The sequence below is a fragment of the Carettochelys insculpta genome, chromosome 5 (genome assembly GCF_033958435.1).
Source record: "Carettochelys insculpta isolate YL-2023 chromosome 5, ASM3395843v1, whole genome shotgun sequence".
In the NCBI taxonomy this organism is placed as follows: Eukaryota; Metazoa; Chordata; order Testudines; family Carettochelyidae; genus Carettochelys; species Carettochelys insculpta.
In genome coordinates, this window is record NC_134141.1 from 11,772,377 (window position 1) to 11,791,696 (window position 19,320).

The 19,320-nt window shown below is 42.7% G+C and overlaps 1 protein-coding gene across 4 annotated transcripts in view; it reads left to right on the forward strand.

Moving 5' to 3' along the window:
- The window catches only part of SUSD1 (sushi domain containing 1), an 83,216-nt gene that overhangs the window by 22,159 nt on the left and 41,737 nt on the right, over positions 1–19,320 (forward strand). For all 4 annotated transcript variants that reach the window (XR_012645623.1, XM_074994681.1, XM_074994682.1 and 1 more), the window contains 4 exons: positions 3,570–3,746; positions 7,361–7,540; positions 12,601–12,780; positions 14,287–14,466. Coding sequence is in view for 3 of the 4 variants with exons in the window: in XM_074994681.1 (XP_074850782.1) it covers positions 3,570–3,746; positions 7,361–7,540; positions 12,601–12,780; positions 14,287–14,466 (717 nt within the window). In the remaining variant the exon portion in view is untranslated. The remainder of the gene's footprint in view (positions 1–3,569; positions 3,747–7,360; positions 7,541–12,600; positions 12,781–14,286; positions 14,467–19,320) is intronic.

The following is a 19,320-nucleotide window of genomic DNA, read 5'->3' on the forward strand; positions in this document are numbered from 1 at the left end:
TTCTGGGGCCGTGGTTTGGCTGGGCCGTGGTGGGCCGGAGTCATCTGGGTGTGTGGGGGGCCCTGGTCGTGTCCCTTGCCCCCACCCCTTCACCCAGGGGTGTGCGCCTGTGGGGTACATACCTGACAGTCCGCTCCCATGGTTGGGGAACACCCGTCGGGCAGACGTCCTGCTGGAGCTGCAGGAGGGGAGGTCTATGTGGAGCTCCCCATTGCTGGAGCCCTCCTCCTCCTCCGCTGTCCCAGGGATGGGCTCCTCTGGGGACTCCTGGGGTGCAGGGCTGGCCTCTGGGCTGGCCTCCAGCTCCAAGGCCTGCTAGGGCTCCTCCTCGGCTGGGGTGTCAAGGGTGGCCAGGGGGGAGGACGTGTACCAGGGGCCCAGGTGTCCCTGAGCTCCCTTTAACAGGGGCAAGTGATGGGGGTGGTCCCAGACCAGCTGGCCATGTCCCAGGCCTGGGCATAACCCTGCTGCAGCTCCTTCACCTTACTCCTGACGTGGTCAGGAGTGCAGACAGGGTGACCTGAGGCGGCCAGGCCTTCGGCCAGCTGGGCGAATGCATCTGCATTCCGCCGCTTGCTCCCCATTACCTGGAGCACCTCCTCCTTGCCCCAAAGCCCCAGCAGGTCCCGGATGTCAGAGTCCATCCAGGAGGGGCTCCGCCACCTCTTCCCCCGTGGCTGGACAGCTGGGAGCCCTGAGTGACCCTGGGGGGTGTGCCCTGTGGGCACGCAGGGGGCTGGCTGGCTGCCATGGGTTGGGATTGGGGCCTATCAGGGTGGCCGTGTGTCTGTGCTGCTGCCTGCATGCTCTCAGCTTCCTGCCACATGATATCTGGGTGCATGGTGCTTTAAGGGCTCCTTTAGGGGGTGACCATAGAGCCCCACAGGGGCTGCACAGTGCGTCTCAACCCCTGAGCTGATTCCCGCCATGGAGGACCCCACTATTTTGAAGTAGCGGGACACGGATTGTCTACACATGCTCTACTTCAATGTTGAACGTTGACGATGAGGCTAGAGAGAGGAATAAAGTTATAACTTAGCCATTTGCTACCATACTGTTTTGTATGCAAAACTAAACTACTGTTTTTTCCTTTTTCTTTTTTTTTTTTTGCCATAAATATAACATTATCCTGGACTTGAAATAAATACTTCTTTGTCTTCCCTCATGTTCTTTTCTTCTCCATCAAAAATTAAAATTACAGTTCCTTATCTGATAGACTCACAGCACTAACAATCTACAATATAGCTGTCATGCACTCGTGTATCCAAGGTGAAGTTAGCAGCTAGTGATTATGAAACTAACTTGCCACTATCTAAGTCTCTCATTTACATACTGTTATAATAGTGTGTTGAGTTAGGCTAACATCTCCTTGGGTATTTCAAGTTAGACACCTCAATGAATTGCCTGATTTTCAGAGGTGCGGATAACCTTCATATCCCAGTGACATCACAGGTGCCTTGTCCGAATAAACTTAACTATATAGCTTATATTTTTATAAAAGCAGTAAATATATTCCTCATATTCCACCACTGGGCCCTCTCACAGGAAGGGAGGGTCACTCAAAAGACTGTAACAAAGAAATATAACCATTACAAGCAAGTAGGACCAAGGAGCTTTCATTGAAGGGCACGTCATTTAACTTTAACCTTTCTACAATAAGGTTTCTAACCTTAACTAATGCTGCTGCTTCTGTCACATGCCTCGGGAACCACAGCCATTCAGTATTTTTATTTTTGTGGTTGATTAATCTTTGGTGGGAGAGACTGGGAGAATATCGTTGATTAACAGTCAGTCAGCACTTGAATATGGGCTGTGGCAAAATTAAAAACATCAGCCAGCTATATTGTGGGCCTGAAATCTCTTCCTCCCTTCGAAGACAGCTCTGTTATCCCTGCGACAAAACCAACGTGCGGACAAAGTATAACAAGATCTAGTTATCGGCAGCTGAAGCTGGACAAATTCAGACTAGAAACAAGATACAATTTTCAACAGTCAGGGCAGCTAATAATTGGGAAAATTTACCAAGGGTTGCAGAGGAGCCTCCATTGCTGGAAATCTATAAACTGGAGTTAGATATTTTATCTAAAACCGGTGCTGTTGTTCAGACAAGAATTACTTGAGGCAAGTTCTGTGGCCTCCATTATATGGGAAGTCAGACTTGATCACAGTGTACCCTTCTGGCCTTAGACTCAGATTCTATGAACCATCATTGGCCAAAGGCACGTTGCAGCACCTCACCCATAGCCTGTGTTCATAAAGATACGTCTTGATAACTGAATCACAGTTTCCCTCATTTTGTGGCCAAGCCATCCAGCTGGCCCCAGATTCCTCCTCCTCCTCTACCGATACCTGAGATTCCCATGCTGTCCTCAAGCTTCGCTGGTTCTATGTGCTCGTGTCCAGTTCTGATCTCTGTCCCTTTTTTGAGGGGTGGGAATGTAAAATGGTAACTGATTAACCAATAAGCATTAGTTTTATCACTAAGGTTTCTAGTTCATGTTTAAACTCTGTGGCAGGACCCAGTGCCAGCCCGGCAACCTGAGGCCCAGCTGCTGCTTCCACCACTAAAACCGCCACCCTGGATCTTGGCTGCCGGCCTTGTGCTGCCACCTGTGCAGGCAGTAGAGCCTTGGGTGTGTGGAGAGAGCTGGGACCCCGGGCACAGGGCTGACAGCAAGTAAAGTCTTCCAGCACACCGAAGCGGCAGCTAGGACCCTGGGCATGTGAGTGGTGGCAGTGGAGCTTAAGGGTTCAATGTTTAATTGGTAACATTTTAATAGTTTACACATTTCCTTTCCTATAGACAACTTCCTAACCAGCAATCACAGACTGCACCACCATAATACTAATCCTGGATCTTTTCCTTGCAGCAAACCCTGCTGCCAACTTTGTCCACATATTTATTCTGGGGATACCATCGCTGGACCTAACCATGTTACTTACAGATCAAAAGCACATTCTTGTGCACTTCCAGCAACATTATATATGCTATTATGTATCAGCAATGCCCTGCCACTATGTACAGACTGGACAAAACCTTCTCCAAAGTATAAATGGACACAGAGCAGACATCAAGAAACTCAATGCACATAAGCCGGTCAGTGAACACTTCAACGGAGTGGGCCATTCTGTTAAAGACCTGAGAATTTGTGTCCTAGAGTATAAAGAATTTAAAAACAGATTAGAGCGAGAAGTTTGTGAGTTGGAGTTCACATTCAAATTTGACACATTAACACGTGGACGAACAGAGACATCAGTTACGTCACACATTACAAGAACTGCTTCCCTTCCTTTGATGCTTGTAATTATCTCAGACAGGACACTTAATATCCCCCCCACCCCTCACCCCCCTCCTTCAATACTATTTGATTTGTCAGTTTTTATTGCAATTTTTTTTTGGCCTCTGTACTTATAAATGTCAGTCTGTATTGGAAATGAGATTGATCTGATGAATTGTGTCTGTCCCACGAAAGCTCATCAACTTAAGATGACCATATATGGCCCCAAATAGATTATTTTTAAGTCTGTGCTTTTGCAGCAATTACTTTCTCTCTTTTGTTTGCCTGCAGAAATAAGCTGTGGTTCTGCTCCAGAGATTGTGCATGGACATATCATAGGGAATTACTCCTCCAGGCTGGGGAGTGAAGTTTATTATGAGTGTGAAGAAGGGTTTTACAGTGAAGGAGGAAATGTTTCTGTTTGCACCAAAGAGGAAGTCTGGGAACCTTCTGTGTTAATCTGTAAAGGTGAGATGGACTCCACAGGTTTGCAATCTTTCATTGACAAATGAATTAAAAAAGAAGAAGTATAATGTATGTGAGTGACAACAGAGCAACACACCACCTAGCATGAAACAAATATTCTCCTAAATTGTTGGCTGGTCTCAAAAAAGCATGATCAGTTACAGGTTGTACATCCCTAGTCTGGCATCCTCAGGACCTGAGTGGTCCTGAATGAGGCAATTTGCTGGACTGGGGAGATTGGGCTCCCCTCCTGGCTCCTGTCCCACTCCCTGCCCATGTACAGTGATAGGGAGGTGTTCCACCCTGGTCCCAGTGCCCCTTGGCAAGGGGGGATGGGGGACAAGCTTGGCCACTTGACCTTTAGTCTGGCTCCCAGTGACAGGGCTGCTGGGCAAGAGGGCTCTGCTCCTGTCCCACTGGCTTAGCTGTACACAGCGGGGCTGTCAGTGGGGCTCCCTCCAACCAGCCCACTGGCAGAGCTCCTCTCACAGCCTGCCAGCCTGACTGGCTCAGTGTGTCTGCGACTTTCTGGTCCAGGGACTCTCTTGTCCAACAATATTCACGGTTCTGCTGGATCACAGATGTTGCCAGACAAGAGAGCTTCAACCTGTATTCCTTTTCCTAATCTGTATGTGGCTATGTCTGAACTTGAAACTCTTCACAAGGCTACCCTAAGATGTTATGAAGTTCACTGATGTATGTAACATGCAATGCAGCCAGTGAATTATTCTGTTTTTGTCTGGATATTCGAGGAGCAGCTCTTTCTAGTGTTCTCTTCTGGCTCATGTATGTGAGGCTGTGTCAATGGCAGGTTTATGTAATTATGGAAATAAAAGGGCCATCACTTGATGTTAACACAAAGTGCTTTTGAGTGATGACGCTGCCCCTGTGTTCATACGTTAACACATTGAGGACTGGGCTTCTGCTATCTATAGCTTAGAAGGTATTCAAGATATCTGTGGTGTTTTGCACAGACTCGTCACAAATGTTCTTGTCTGAGGAAGAGGCTGTCACATGAAAAGATACTATGGATTTAATGGGAAGCTGCTAATTTTTCTGAAGATATGTGGGGGCTTCATCTAATTAGCTCTGCAACTCTTACTGGGTGTCAGGCCATCTGTGATCTCCCCTAATAGCTCCACTGGCTCCAAGAAGGAGAGAGACTCTGAGCAACCTCCTACAAAAAAGATTTTTGTTGGATCTGCGCAGTCATCAAATCCCGTTAACAAATGGCATCTCATGGAGCTCAGTAGCCTTTCTACTTGGCACTGGTGACAGAATATCAGATTTCACACTAAAATACCATGGCTTACTCATGCAGAATTCTTTATTTCCTGGGATAACTTGAGCACCCTTTCACTGAATATGTGAAAAGTAATGTGCTCATTGGCAGCAAATAGGAAGAGAGCAGAAGGCTGAGTTTCTAAAAAGTCAGTTAACGTAGGTAAGATTTTTACCTCCAAACAGAGCAGATTTCGGTTTCTGAGGCAATTTGTTGGCATCCTAAGAAAAAAAGATGCTAATAGTCATGTGGCTGGGAAAAGTTAGTAATAAACACCGAAGGTAATTAACAGGAGAGAAAAAGAACTCCAGACAAGTGAAGATAAAATTGTTCTTGATTTTTATGGGTCACAAAATGCATGGTGGTGGTATCTCATGGGAAATCTCTAATCATGGCTCGCGCTTCAGAAAAAGAAAATAGCATAGCCTGGTCCCATATTAGTCTGCTCAAAGAAAGCCCCATTTCTAAGAGGCAGCACAGATGAAATGCCAGTGTATTTGGCTTTTTTTAATACCAGTGGATGGCATTTTTGACACATCTAGTGTCTTGCTTTCAGTTTCAGGTCTTATTTTCCTCTAATTTTTGGAATCTAACAGAATATCAGCTTAGGTTGGGGTTGACACCTAATGATCAACAGAGATAAAATAGCACTACAACAACTGAGGTCCTACCACTGAAAACCTGAGTAATAGACAAAAAGTGGAGTACCTTGAGCATACATTTTAAGTTCCGGATCCTTCAATGAAGCTGTGCACCTGTGGGCTCCTGACAGTCTCAAAGTGCTCAGTCCTGGGTTGGAGCCTAAAGCAATAAATGGCTTTTAACTGTGAGAAATGTGCATATTACTCCAATTAATGTATTCCAGCTGAGCTCCTTCCCACTTACTTAGAATATGTTGGTTTTTTCCCCTAGTACATTTCTGTCATTGCTCCTGCCATTTCCAAAATAAATTGTTTTCCATATAGTCTATCCATGGACTACAAACTTGTGTCCCTTTCCTGCTAGAGACTAGTTTCACTAGCAGAAGCTGCCCTCTTGGCATAGCTGTTCAAAATCCAAAAAGGTGAACTATTTCCCCTTTTTATCACCAGTGTCCTTTCCTGGACCATCAGTAGAAATTTGATAGACAAATCAGCAAGTCTGCAAAGAGCAGCTATGGTGGCTTCTTTGTTTGTAACAGAGCCATTTAAAACATTCTTTAGATCCTGAAAACTCCACTGATGACTTCACAGTTTTATTTTCTCTGGTTGATTTGATAGTGGATGGTACTTCAGCCACTCACCAGATCTCACGCTGAAGGAGGCTGTGATCCCATCCTGCTGCTGCTGTTATTTTATTATTAATTATTTGGATAACTGTGATGTTGAGTGGGAGTCCTAGTAGACGAGCAACACTCCATTCTGCAAGGTGCTGTACAAACACAGAATGAAGTTTCACATCAGGATAATTTTAAATGACACCATTCCTTTTTTTTTCTTTTCTGATTTAAACACATGGATGATGATGTAATTGGTCTTGGAAGTCTATAACTTCCCTTTGGAGTTAATGTTCAGGATTGATCTGAAACTACAGCGTAGCTCTTTGAGGGGAGGAGGTGTTTTTTGTATGTGATGGTAGGGTCTGGGAAGAAATGAGGGCAGTCTGTTAACACTCTAACACAGGAGGGAGCAAAGGGGGAGCAGCCCCCCTCAGGTGGGCATGAAATTTCATAAGTGGAGTACAGCACAATCAGCTGCTGGGTCTCAGGCTCATTCATTTCTTTAAAAAATGTTGAAATACGTTACTGATTTTCTGTCTGCATATTTACATTTATATACTGATTAATAAAGTTTTTACATTCTACAGACTTATTTTCTTACATGTGCCAAAAGGGGTTTTTTTAATATGAACTTAACTGAAATTTCTGTCGGTTTGGATAACATTAGACAGGTTGGGGCAAGGGTCCTGCTAATTGCAGGGACAAAAAGTAAGACCCAACGTCTAAAGCTTGCTTGCTCCTACTCTAACAGATCCAAACCTAAATAAGGTGGTGTCTTTTTTTTTTTTAAAGGCTTACACTAAAAGCCAATTAAGTGCAGGGCATTGATCAAAGAGATGGACTCTTTTGTGCCACCTTCTGCTGTATTTTATGGTTTGTGTAATACAGATTGAGGACAATGGAGTTGTTTTACACTACAAACAACATGTATCAGAGGATAGTTTTTGTAAACTTGAACTCATAGATATTCATGTTTTAAATGGAAAGGCTTCTTGATGTAGCCATGAACCTCTTATGTTCTCGCATTTCTCATGTCCTTGGGTGGTTTTTCTCCCCACCCGCTTTTCATCTTTGTAGATGTGGATTGTGGGGTCCCACCCTCTGTCTTGAATGCATATTCAGCTCCTATAAAGGGGACCACGTACAGAAGTGAAGTTGCTTACATTTGCCTAGATGGTTATGTTATTGAAAGTGGTAACCAGACTGCAGTTTGTAATGCCAAAGGACAATGGGAAGGAGCTGATCTCATATGCAAAGGTAAAGTAAATATATGTACAGATTTCTGGATGCTAGAAATTATTTCAGAAATAGCCTGCAGTAGCTGTCACCACTTAGAGACAATAAGACTAGAATTCTCAATTGGCTGGTTGAAAATTTCACCTGTAGGCTTTAGCAACATGTAAAGGGCACTCACAATATAAAAGTTGTCTGTTAAATAGTTTTCTTATTTGTGTTGTGTTAGTAAGATCATAAGATATAAAAAGTAAAGGACTTTATAAAATGAGCGTTGCTTTCTCGGTCAGTGTAAATCTCTGTAGGCCCAGAACTCCACTGTGTTAGGATCTGACACTATGGCTAATAGAGTTAAGAGCCTACGTCTCAATATTGGAAGAGATTTAGGCACTTAAAGAGTCTCAATCCCATTATCAATGGAATTTAGATGGCTAAATGTGTAGGTTCTTTCTGAAAACAAGAATTAGGCTCCTAAATCAGTTAAGCTTTGCAAAACTGTGCCCAGAAGAGCCGAAATATTATTTTAATTTAGGCCTAAATCTACTTTTGCTACTGTTCTTTGTATTTTGTTCAGCTTGGTAGTTAAACTAGACTGGTTGTTTTCACTTTTTGATTCTTTGGCACCTAAATATTGATTTTTGTTTGGATTTGCTAAGGATAAAATAAACTATTTTCATGGCATATACAGGCAAATATAACTGTGGCACACTCTGGTCCAGCAACGTATGTGATTTAAGTTAGCTGGATGTCTACTTATCATGGTGTGGCCAAGTTTCCAGTGGTCCCATAAAGTTTGTTTACAGTTTACAGTCCCCAGTCCTGTCTCTCAGTGTTCTGTGTTGTTATTTAACCCTAATTTACCCCTAGATGTCTTCCAAGAGCCCAGTGCTGGTAATGCTGCTAGACAATATTAACCTCCTGAAGTTTGGCAAATTCTCTGTCTCAGCACCAGTCAAGTCCCCACGGTGCCATCCTAGAGAGGTTCAACCTGTATAAGATAAGGGTCTGATGTGGCTTAGAACCAGATGTTGCAGCTGGTTATGTCTGTGAGTAAAGTTATGTGAGAAGTTCCATTGACTTATATAGGGCTGTTCATGTGAGTGAAGCTATTCTCATGCCTAAGCATTTGCAAAATCTTGTTGTAAACCTGGTTGATATCCTATCCTCCTCCCACATCAATCTGTTAATGGGAATCACTCAGCCTCCCTCTAGCTAATCCTGGAACCTTTTTACAATGTCTTCACTGTTATATTCTCTTTCTCTCTTTCCCATCCAGTCCCCATCCCACCCTGCTAGCTATCTCCATGCCAACACCTGTTGCTGGCAATCCTCCTCCTACTTTTTTCCATCCATTTGTGGAATAAATTTTCTTATGTGCACCACAGCACCCTGTAGAAGGATGTGCTGTGAGCTGTGGGAGCTCTGCTAATCAGCTGGGCAGCACCTGAATCTCTCCTGAGTGGCTGCCCAAGTGCTCAGCTTACAGGGAACACTGACTACAGGTAGGCAAGGCATGGTTTTACCTTGATGTAGATAGTTCAGTTCATGAACTTGAGTAGCTACATCAAAGGAAAAGTCTGTGCTTTATCCCCACTAGAATTTTACATGAAGGTGAGTATCAGAGAGATAGCCATGTTAGTCTGTATCTTTGAGACGAACAAGAAGTCCTGTGGCACCTTATAGACTAAATATCTGTTAGTCTATAAGGTGCCGTGGGACTTCTTGTTGTACATGAAGATGAGTTGTTTGATTAAGAAAACACCTCCTTTGTCATTCAAAATTAGCCTCTTGGTACATCTACACTGGAATAAAAGACTCAGGCTTTGCAGGGCTAAAAATGATGGTGTAGTTTCAGACTGGAACCTGAGCTGCAAGGCCCTCTTCTCATGCCTGGGGAGCCCAACTCAGCTGATACTGGCCAGTTGTGGGTGTTTAACTGCTGTGTAGACACATCCTAAGTCTGATGCCTAGCAGCCCTCCTAAGTATGCTGCCCCCTGGAAGGTGCTGCTACTCCAGCCTGCGGTTATAGGTCACCCTACCGACGCCGCCTTACAATCGTACACTAATACTACTTGGACATTTAAGCATCATTATCTGTTGTGATCCTTTCGAAAGTCACAGTTCGAGCCTGCTGTCAATAACAGTAACGATGTGAGAATTTTATTAGTCATCATTTGACATACACCATTAAACTTGTGTTTTTATGGGTCAGGGGATGTGGCCTCTCAAGTTCCTACTCAGACGAAAAACACGAATAAACAAAAAAGTTATTGACAGAATTCCAGTTTAGAGTCACTAGGTCTCTATTAACTGGAATTCCCTTATGCTTCATTATCATCTTTTCTCATTCTTTAACTTGGCCCAGTTACACCTTCTTAATCACTCCATGGTTAGTATCTCTTGAAACTGATTCCATGTGGCTCGTTCTTCTGTTCTTTTGGTATCAAGTTTAGTCTGCATGAGTGCACTTTGGCAGCATCAGTCAGACTGTCTGAAAGTGCCTCTAATTTTGGAGCCTGCCTCAATGCGTATGTTTTTTAATTCAGGGTTTGGATACCTAAAAAGCTTTTGATTGGTTACATAAACTGACAAAAAGTCCTCTCTCACACTTCTGTATTTCAGTCTTGGTGGGTATGGCAGATAACTGTGAGTAGATGGCTTGAGGCAAGGTTTGCTTATGGTTCCTCATTTCCCCTCCTCACTTACCACTCTGCTTCAGTAATGTAGTTTTAAACTGAACATTTGCTTATACGGGTTGAATACCCTTGTCCGGCATCCTCAGGACCTGAGCCAGGGATTTTGCTGGTCAATGCCCCCCTGCTGGCATTCTAACCCCTGCTCCTGGGCTCCCCTCCCAGCTGTCTCCTGACCCCTGCAGGCTCCCCAGCCACAGGTCAGCCACAGTTTCCTGTCCTCCTGTCCCCAGCTTCTCCCTAGGCCCAGCCACAACTTCCCCAGGCCATGGCTTCCTGCCCAGCCCCAGCCATAAGCTGCCTTAAGCTTCTGCTCTGTGACCTGGGCTGCTGGTATCCCAGCCTGGGCCATTGCTCCCAGGATGAGGGAAGCTCACTGTTGCTCCCAGCCCAGGCTCCCTGGCTGCTGCTGGTCCCTGCCCCTTGCCACCAGAGTAACTGTGTCTGCACTACTGTTGGGTCCGGCTGCTAATCTAGCTGGACCCTCCTGCTCCCAGCCCCGGGACTCTCTACTCTGGGAATATACATGGTCCTGCTGGACCATAGATGCTGCTGGGTAAGAGAATTCTGGATTTCAGAGGAGGTCTGGAAGAGATGCTTATTCCAGTTTCATGGTACATACATGCTTACCAATGTAGACATGGGAGGAAAATTGTCATAGTGGGGTTGTTCACCATTGTTAAGTTTTTTTTTTTACATGTTCACTTACAAATTTTATGCTGTATGTTGTGTCGATTGCAATTCTGTAAACTTAAGACTTACCTGTTTCTGGGTACAACTTCAAAATAATTTTAAGTCCATTTTTCATCTAATAGCTTAAGCTTTCTCCTTACCTCTACCTGTCAGCCTTCTGAAAAATAGGATTAATTCTTAATATAGCTTCCCATTCTTGATTTTTCTTTAACAAAGTGAAGTGCAACCCTGAATAGTAGTGTTGGATTTATTCTGGTTTAAAACTCTACTCCAGCTTCAAATTATATTCTTCCATTAACTCAATATTTTCTTTTTATTTTAATTCTATAATTGTATCATGAAACTCCACAAAACTACTCAGTAAGTGAACCGATTTCAGTTAATCACCACATTTATTTTCTAATGTTTTCTGTCTTGGTAGCGACTTGCATAACCCATAGAAATTTTCCAACAGGGTTTCTTCTTGTCCTGGTTCAGAACAACTCTTCCATTTTCGAAGCCTGAATGAAATGCAGTGTCAGTGGAAAGCAAACCTCTGAATGCTTTTATAATTTTTCTGATGGTGGGATCATCAAAACATGTTGAATAGAATGGAAAATTTCTCTTTCACTGTCTGAAATAAAAGTAATAATATATCCCAAGAGCTAGAGTCTGAGTCCTGTCCCTGCTGCCTTTGTGCTGCTCAGTGGTACGTAGGGAGCGGAGTCTAACTACATCTCCTAGGTAAAGATTCCCTGTATGCAGAGCTGTCATATCTGCGTCCTGCATCTCCTCCAGCCTCTGGTGGAGAAGATGCAGTGGGAACAAACGCTTTGAGCATCTTTGCCGGCATTTGTAGATTAGTGAGTAGGTTATTCAAATGTGAACTGGTGTAGAGAATCTGTATGCTGTAACCACTGTTGCTTACAGCAGAAATATCTAAAAGAACAAATACCTTGTCGGGGGACGAGAGAATATTATCGGAAGATGGCAGTGATAGATCCAACTGTTAAACATCACTTGGTGATCCTTTGTTAATGGGTAATACTCTGCTTCTCACCTTCCCTCTCATTCTATCACAGGATTTTTTTCCCCTCTTTCCTGTATTTACTTAGGATGCATCAACAGGTTTACACATCCTTGCCCATATAAATATCAGAAACAAAATAATACTTAAACAGTGACCTTTTCTTTAGAGAGACATCCTACGGGAGCATAGTCATCAGGTCTCTTTCTTTAACAGTATTATGTTACAGGGTGAGCTTCATTATGAAGTGAGTCTGTGCTCGCGAAAGCTCATGCTCAAAACTTTTCTGTTAGTCTACAAGGTGCCACAGGACCCTTCGTTGCTATTACAGCACCTGTGTCCTGTTATTTCTAGTCCTTCCTGGAATATTGTATTGTTATTTATTACGTGTATTGCAGTAGCACCGATAAGCCATAATCTAGGATTACGATCCACTGGGCTAGAAACTGTACAAACTAAATTTCTGCATCCCAAATGCTGATGCTGTTGTTTGTCCACACAGCACCTAGCACAGTGAGGTCCTGCACCTGCGGATTCTTGGTGCTTTGAGAATGCAAATAGTAATGGTAATATTAAGGAGCAAACAAATGAAATGACATTTTATGAAACAGTTATCATCTCTTCTTTTAACCCCATGATATGACTTCACTTGTTTCCATTGTCAGTTTTACTTCTCTTTTTTTCCCCCCAGAAATAGACTGTGGCAGACCTTTGTGGATTCCAAATGCAGAAATGATCTGGGATAACTCCACAACTTTAGGGAGTACAGTGTACTATAAATGTCGTGAAGGGTTTCATTTTACTGGGGACAAGAATTTTTCACAATGCACAGAAATTCAGGAATGGGAAAACATCACTGGTACATGCAAAGGTAAATATGTTTCAGTGCATGTTTATATTCTTTTCCTTCAGATTTAAAGACCCTTCATTTCAAATTCGCACTAGAATTTCTTAAAATAAGATTTATTCTGAAAAGTGACTGATAAATAGCCTTGGAAGAATTCAGTTAATAGTGGCAAATAATATCAATGTTAATTTTTAAGTGGTTATTTTTAATTTTTTTTATTTTAAATATTCACTGTTGTGTGACATTATGGAAGGGCCACATAATTATCTAATAGTAACAGAGAGTAAGCTGTGCTAGTCTATACACTATCAAAACAAAAAGCAGAACAGCTGTTCTGGTCTGGATATGGTCTGAAGAAGTGGGTCTGTCCCACGAAAGCTCACCTAATAAACTATTTTGCTAGTCTTTAAAATGCTACTTGACTGCTTTTTGTTTTGATAATTATCTAATGATAGATTTGAGATCCAAAAAGTTAAAAGATTTGTAAACTGCTAAAACACAAAATATTAATATCACATGTCAAATTATACATAGTATATATCCTTAAATCAACATATTATGCCTGTTTTTACCATTCATTCTCAGTGTCTTTCATTCACAGGCACATGTAGTCCTGGGGGGTATGCAAAGAACTTGCAAGGAGCATATCAACTCATCTAGATAATTCACCTAGTTTTACAACTTAAAAGGACTACATAAAAAGCACTAGCAAAGTCAGTACAAATTAGAATTTCATGCAGTTAATTTGCGTGTACTGGTCTACATAGTATACACTGAAGTAAAAGAACAATGTTTACATTCCATTTGATTTATTTCAAAATTGTGTGGTAAAAATGAGAAAGTAAGCCATTTTTCAGTAATAGTGTGCTGTGAACACTTGTGTTTCTATATCTGGTTTTGTAAGCAAGTATTTTTTCAGAGAGATGAAATTTGGGGTACTCAGGTAAATTGGACTCCTGAAAGTGGTACGGTCATTTGGAAAGTTTGAGAATCATTGCTCAGTCTGTTTGAAGCAAACTTATTTCCAAAGTCTGAATCCCTGGATTTTGTTTCTAATAATTTCTCAAGTAGCATTTTTCTTATGTTGTCTTTGAATTTCGATTATCCTTGATGGAAATAGATTTTGTTTGGTTTATGTATGTACAGTGAAACTGATGTTTAGTGACATTTACCAATACAAATCTTAGCCTTCCAAACCTACTAATAATTGAATTGTTAACAGAACTTTTTCTGGAGTAGCATCAAGTCAGTATCTGCTGACATTAACAACAAAAATAAGTTTTTGTTTTACTACCTTTTGCCCTGGATATGATATGGGAACCACAAAAGCTGTGGCACGAGGAACAGGATTCTTTTTGTGGTTTACATATCAGCTGACTTGTTCATGAGGTTTCAATTGCAGTGACCTATTGCAAAGGCACTGGGGTTGCAAAGATGTTACTGAGGGCAGAAGGCAGCCTCAGTTAACTAAGCTCTCAACACTGACTAGCAAACACTTTTTCATGAAAATGATTTTCTGATCTTTTTCAGTAACAGACTGTGGCAGACCTCCTTCAGTCCCCAACACAGACATGATCTGGAACAACATTTCCCAGCTAGGGAGCACAGCGCACTACCGATGTATAAAGGGATTCAGCACTATAAATGGCAGAAATATGTCGCGTTGTACTTACAACGGATCCTGGGAAATTCCAGCTCTTACATGCAAAGGTAAAAGAGTAATGAAATCCTCTGCCTTTTAATTATAGACATGTTTTCAATTTAGTTTCCGACTTGTATCCTGAAACTAGAAAGGCCAAAAAAATGCCTGTTTCAGTTTACCTGATAGAGGTTAATCCACAGCACAACAAGTTGTGTTGTCAGGCTAACATGACTATAAAAAAATGTGGACACCAGGGTAGCATGCAGCAAGATGTCAAGGCTACAGTCTTCCTTTACCTTCAAATCAGTTTTTCTTTTTATTTAAAAACAGAAGTTGTCAAACAACTGGTCTGCATAATGAATTTATGACCTGAAAAATGTAATTTGAAAAGCCAAAAAAATTTTTTAGCATGTAGATCAGACAGATACCCTTAGTGTGGGCTCCAGAGCGGGAGTCTTCTGTCAGGAGACCTCTGCAGGATCAAGCTTAACTGTGACTGAAGGAGCCTGTGTCTGTGTCTGTGTGTATGTATAAAATGTATTTTTATATATTTATTTTTATATAAGCACACATGCAGGGGTGTAATCAGGAAGGCCAAAGATAATCGGTGTTGTAGCTAGCAAGGGATGTGAAGGATAACAAGAAGGGTTTCTACAGATATGTTAGCAACAAGAAGGTCAAGAAAAGTGTGGGACCCTTATTGAATGGGAAAGGCCAGCTAATGAGAGATGGTGTGGAAAAGCTGAAATAGTCAATGCTTTTTTTGTCTTGGTCTTCTTCAGAAGTGTCAGGTTCCAGCCAGCTGCACTGGGCAGCACCGTATGGGAGGAGGTGCAGTGGTGAAAAGAATGTATTAAGGCCTATTTAGAAAAATTGGACTTGCACAGGTCCATGGGGCTGGATCTAACTCATTTGAGAGTGCAGAAAGAACTCCCTGTTTTAATTGCAGGGCCACTGGTCATTATCTTTGAAAACTCTTGGTGATAAGGGGGTGTTCAAAATGATTGGGAAAAGGCAAACGTAGGGCCCATCTTTCAAAAAAGAAAAGAAGGAGAATCCCAGGAGCCACAGACTGGTCAGCCTCACCTCAGTTCCTGGAAAAATCATGGAGCAGGTCCTCAAGGAATCCAGTGGAAGAAAATGACCAGGAACAGTCAACATGAATTTACCAAGGGCGAGTAATGCCTGACCAGCCTCATGACCCTATGTATATGGGGAAATCAGCATACTTGATACACCTTGACTTTAGCAAAGCTTTTGATAGTGTCCCACGGTATTTCTTGCCAGCAAATTAAAGAAGTATGGCTTTGATGGCTGAACTATTAGATGTGCAGGGAATGTGGCAGCAGGAACACAAGGTTACTGAGGCTGGGAGGAATGTGTCTCCCAGAGGTCATCTGCATGAGAATGCAAAGGGAGGCATGTGTGATACTGAGGCTGGGAGGAATGTGCCTCCCAGAGATCATTTGCATGAGAATGCAAAGGTGTGCATGTGTGATACCTTTCAGGCAAAGCCTAATGGGTAGCAAGTAAGCCATGAGATTTGGTTTATTGTAAACATGTTGTTGTAGAATCACAATTTAAGCTGACACTCAGTGTGGGAGTTGTGAGATCTCACCAATGCTCTGGGTTGTTGTGGGGGGACAGGGCAGTTGCCATAGCTGCGTAAGACATTGATTGCACAGGGCTCCCTGGCTTAAAGCATTGTAAAGGAAGAGGGGATGGGTACTAGCTCAGCCTGCTTGCTGAATGCCTTGGCCCTGCCTATGCCTTGGCTATATAGGTATTAGCCTGGCTTGACTAGCCCTCCCCACCTGTTAAAAGATAGAGCTGGATACTAGGGTGTTCGTGAAATCATACTGGAAATATTAAGAGCTGAAATCACAAAGTGGCAGCGGAGGCCATGCAGAGCTGAAATCACAGGGTTCTGCCTCAGGGCGATCTGTAGCAGTGTGATTGGTAAGGGAGCGATGATGGCGACCGGTGGGTGGCCGGTAGGAGGAGCCGCCAGCAGGTGGCAGCAAGGGGATGCTGCAGACAAGTGGACAACTAGTACTGCTCGGGTGATGTATCTGGGCTCTGGGTTCAGGACTGCACCGCGGGAGGTACACCCAGTAACTGTGTGTGGGGTAAAGGGCTAAGAGCCCCAGCAAGAGACTTGGTTCTTCTGCATATGGGGATGGTATCTTGGTAAAGGGGTTTGTCTCTTCTTTGCTTAGATATACGGCATCTGTCACTGTAACCTTGGGGTAGGTTATGGTCATTAAACAAGCTGTTTCTATCTCAGACTCTGTGCTTGCGAGGGGGGAGAACTGCTTTACAGGCACCCAGCACGTGGGGTGAAATTGTCCCAGGCCACTGGGTGGGGGCTCAAGCTGGTTGGTTGTATCCTTGATAGGAAACCCCCCAGGAGTTAAACCCGGCCCTTCTGGCATTAATAGAAGGGTTACAGATGGATGGATGGATAGCTAGTTTGTCATTAAGGGGTAGTGATCAATATCTAGTTGGCAGCTGTCATCAAGCAAAGTGCCCTGGGTGTCAGTCCTGGGTCTGATTTTATTCAACATCTTCATTAATGATCTGGATGATGGGACGCATCGCACCTTTAGCAAGCTGATGGACGACCCTATGCTGTGGGAAGAGGTGATACAAGGGAAGGGTGGAGTAGGGTCCAGAGTGACCTAGACAAATTGAAGGATTGGGTCACAAGAAATCTGGTGAGACAAAAGTCACCCCTACTAGTTCTTCCAGAGAGACAAAGGATTTCATACATACAGGTTGTTCTTTAGTTAAAAGCCTTTGTCCCTGCCAGAACAAAGGGCTGTTACAATTTGACAAAAGCCCTTTTTCCTATTGGTTTGGCCATGCTGGCGTAGTGTCTGTGAGTCATCCATGTTGGAATCTGTCAGACTTCAATCTATGGTGAACGACTGAGCTCTCTCCCAACCATGATGGCTTCGCTGTGTCACCTCCCACAATAGGATTCCATCAAAATCCTCTTTGATCCCTGAAGCAGACATTCCTTCCCTGACAGTGTTCTCCTGTGTACCTACTTTTGGTGGCCTTACATGCCCCCTAGTAGCCAGCCAAATTCTTTGGTCCTGGTTGCAACCCTCCACCTTCCTAGCAGATAGGGGTTTGCCTGGTAGCTGAAATCCTTAAACATCTGGGATGTCTATTCCAGGTCACAAGGTGAGTTACTTCTTAAAAATTGAGTAAAATATCACTACAGGTTGAACGTCTCTCATCTGACATCTTCGGGACCTGACCAGTGCTGAATGAGAGAATTTGCTGGACCAAGGGAGGCAAATATTCTCTAGAAGTATTATCAACACTTCCACTGCTTACTAGGCTCTTAGAAAACAGCAGAAATTTAGCACTTTAAAGACTAACAGAATTATTTATTCGGTGATGAGCTTTTGTGGGACAGATCCACTTCACCAGATCAATCTCATTTCCAATACAGATTGACATTTATAAGTACAGAGGACAACAAAAAAAACTGCAATAAAAACTGACAAATTAAATACATAGAATCATTTTGTTAGTCTTTAAAGTGCTACCTTTCTGCTGTTTTGTTTTGTTGGAGTACAGACTACAACAACCACCTCTTTGTTACAATTAGATATATTGGGGGTAAGTTACAGGTAAATTGCAGCACAGAACACTGAGAGCCAGGACTGGTGGCTGTGAACAAACTTTATGGCACTGTGGGAAACTTGGCCACACTCGTGATAAGTGGCTGTCTGGTTAACGAAAATCATGCTGAATTAGTGATGTTGCTGGATGAGAGAGTTCTGGATTAGAGAGGTTCAACCTGTAGTTGCATATTGGCATCTATGATTATCGTATTTTTCATGGCAGTTTTGCAAGGCTGTTTGTGGTGGTTTCTAATCCATAATGAAGGGGTTAGTTTTCCATATTCCTATTCAGATCCTTCTGTGAGCCTCTTGCTGCATGCTTAATTTTTAATCTCAGCTGCGAATAAATAATTCATCCACATCAGTACAGAATCCAATTAAAAAAGGTGTCGCTCATCTGTGAGTGCTGATTCCACAGTCCTAGCCCTTTCAGTCATCAACCCCCCCGAGATTACTATATTCTCATAAGAAGTCCCAGTTTTCATAGAGGGCTAATGTGAAATATTAAATTGAGACATTTTGTTATCTGGTAACTTCTTTAGTGGTCTGCGAAATCAGAGGGTAGGATTTTCATTCATGCAGCAATCATTTCTTAGATCAGAGAGACTTTCATCCTCTGTTACATTGGTTCTCTCTTTGTTCAGCAGTTACTTTTAAAAATAGTTGACCCCAAGTTAATGATTACAGAATTTCTGATTGCGTATATCAATTCTTAACTCAGAAATCTCTTTCGCATGGAAGGAGGCCATGCATGGTAGGCCAGGCAGTTCCAGCCTGCTTAATCTAGTCCACTCTGATTTTTTGTGTGATTAATATATCTTTGCATTGTGAACATAGTCACAATTGCATCTTCTTTTCCTATATTTTAGTTGCTTTGCACCAAACTATGAATTATTTTGCCCCTATTGTATTCTGGTAACATTTTTAGGCCAAAGAAAATAGTAAATTATTAGTTGTCCCTCTGTTTCTTCCTGCATGACTGCTTCTCTGTCTAACTTTGCAGTTCTTCTGTGAGCTGTCTGCGTATTTAGTTTGTGGAGGGGGAAGTTCAGCTGAATTGTGGCAATCCCCTTCATAATTAAGGTTGGGTTGAAGTTTTACAAGTAATAATTATTTAAACCTGAAAAGGCTTGTGAACACTTCTCATAATATACTAAAAAAGTTATGGAGAACATATCCTATTCATACACACACAAAAAATAGAGATGAAAACTATGGAGAAGAAAGTGTCAGGGTTCTATGGTAATAGGTGCATTAGCTCAGTGTTTCTTAAACTTTTTG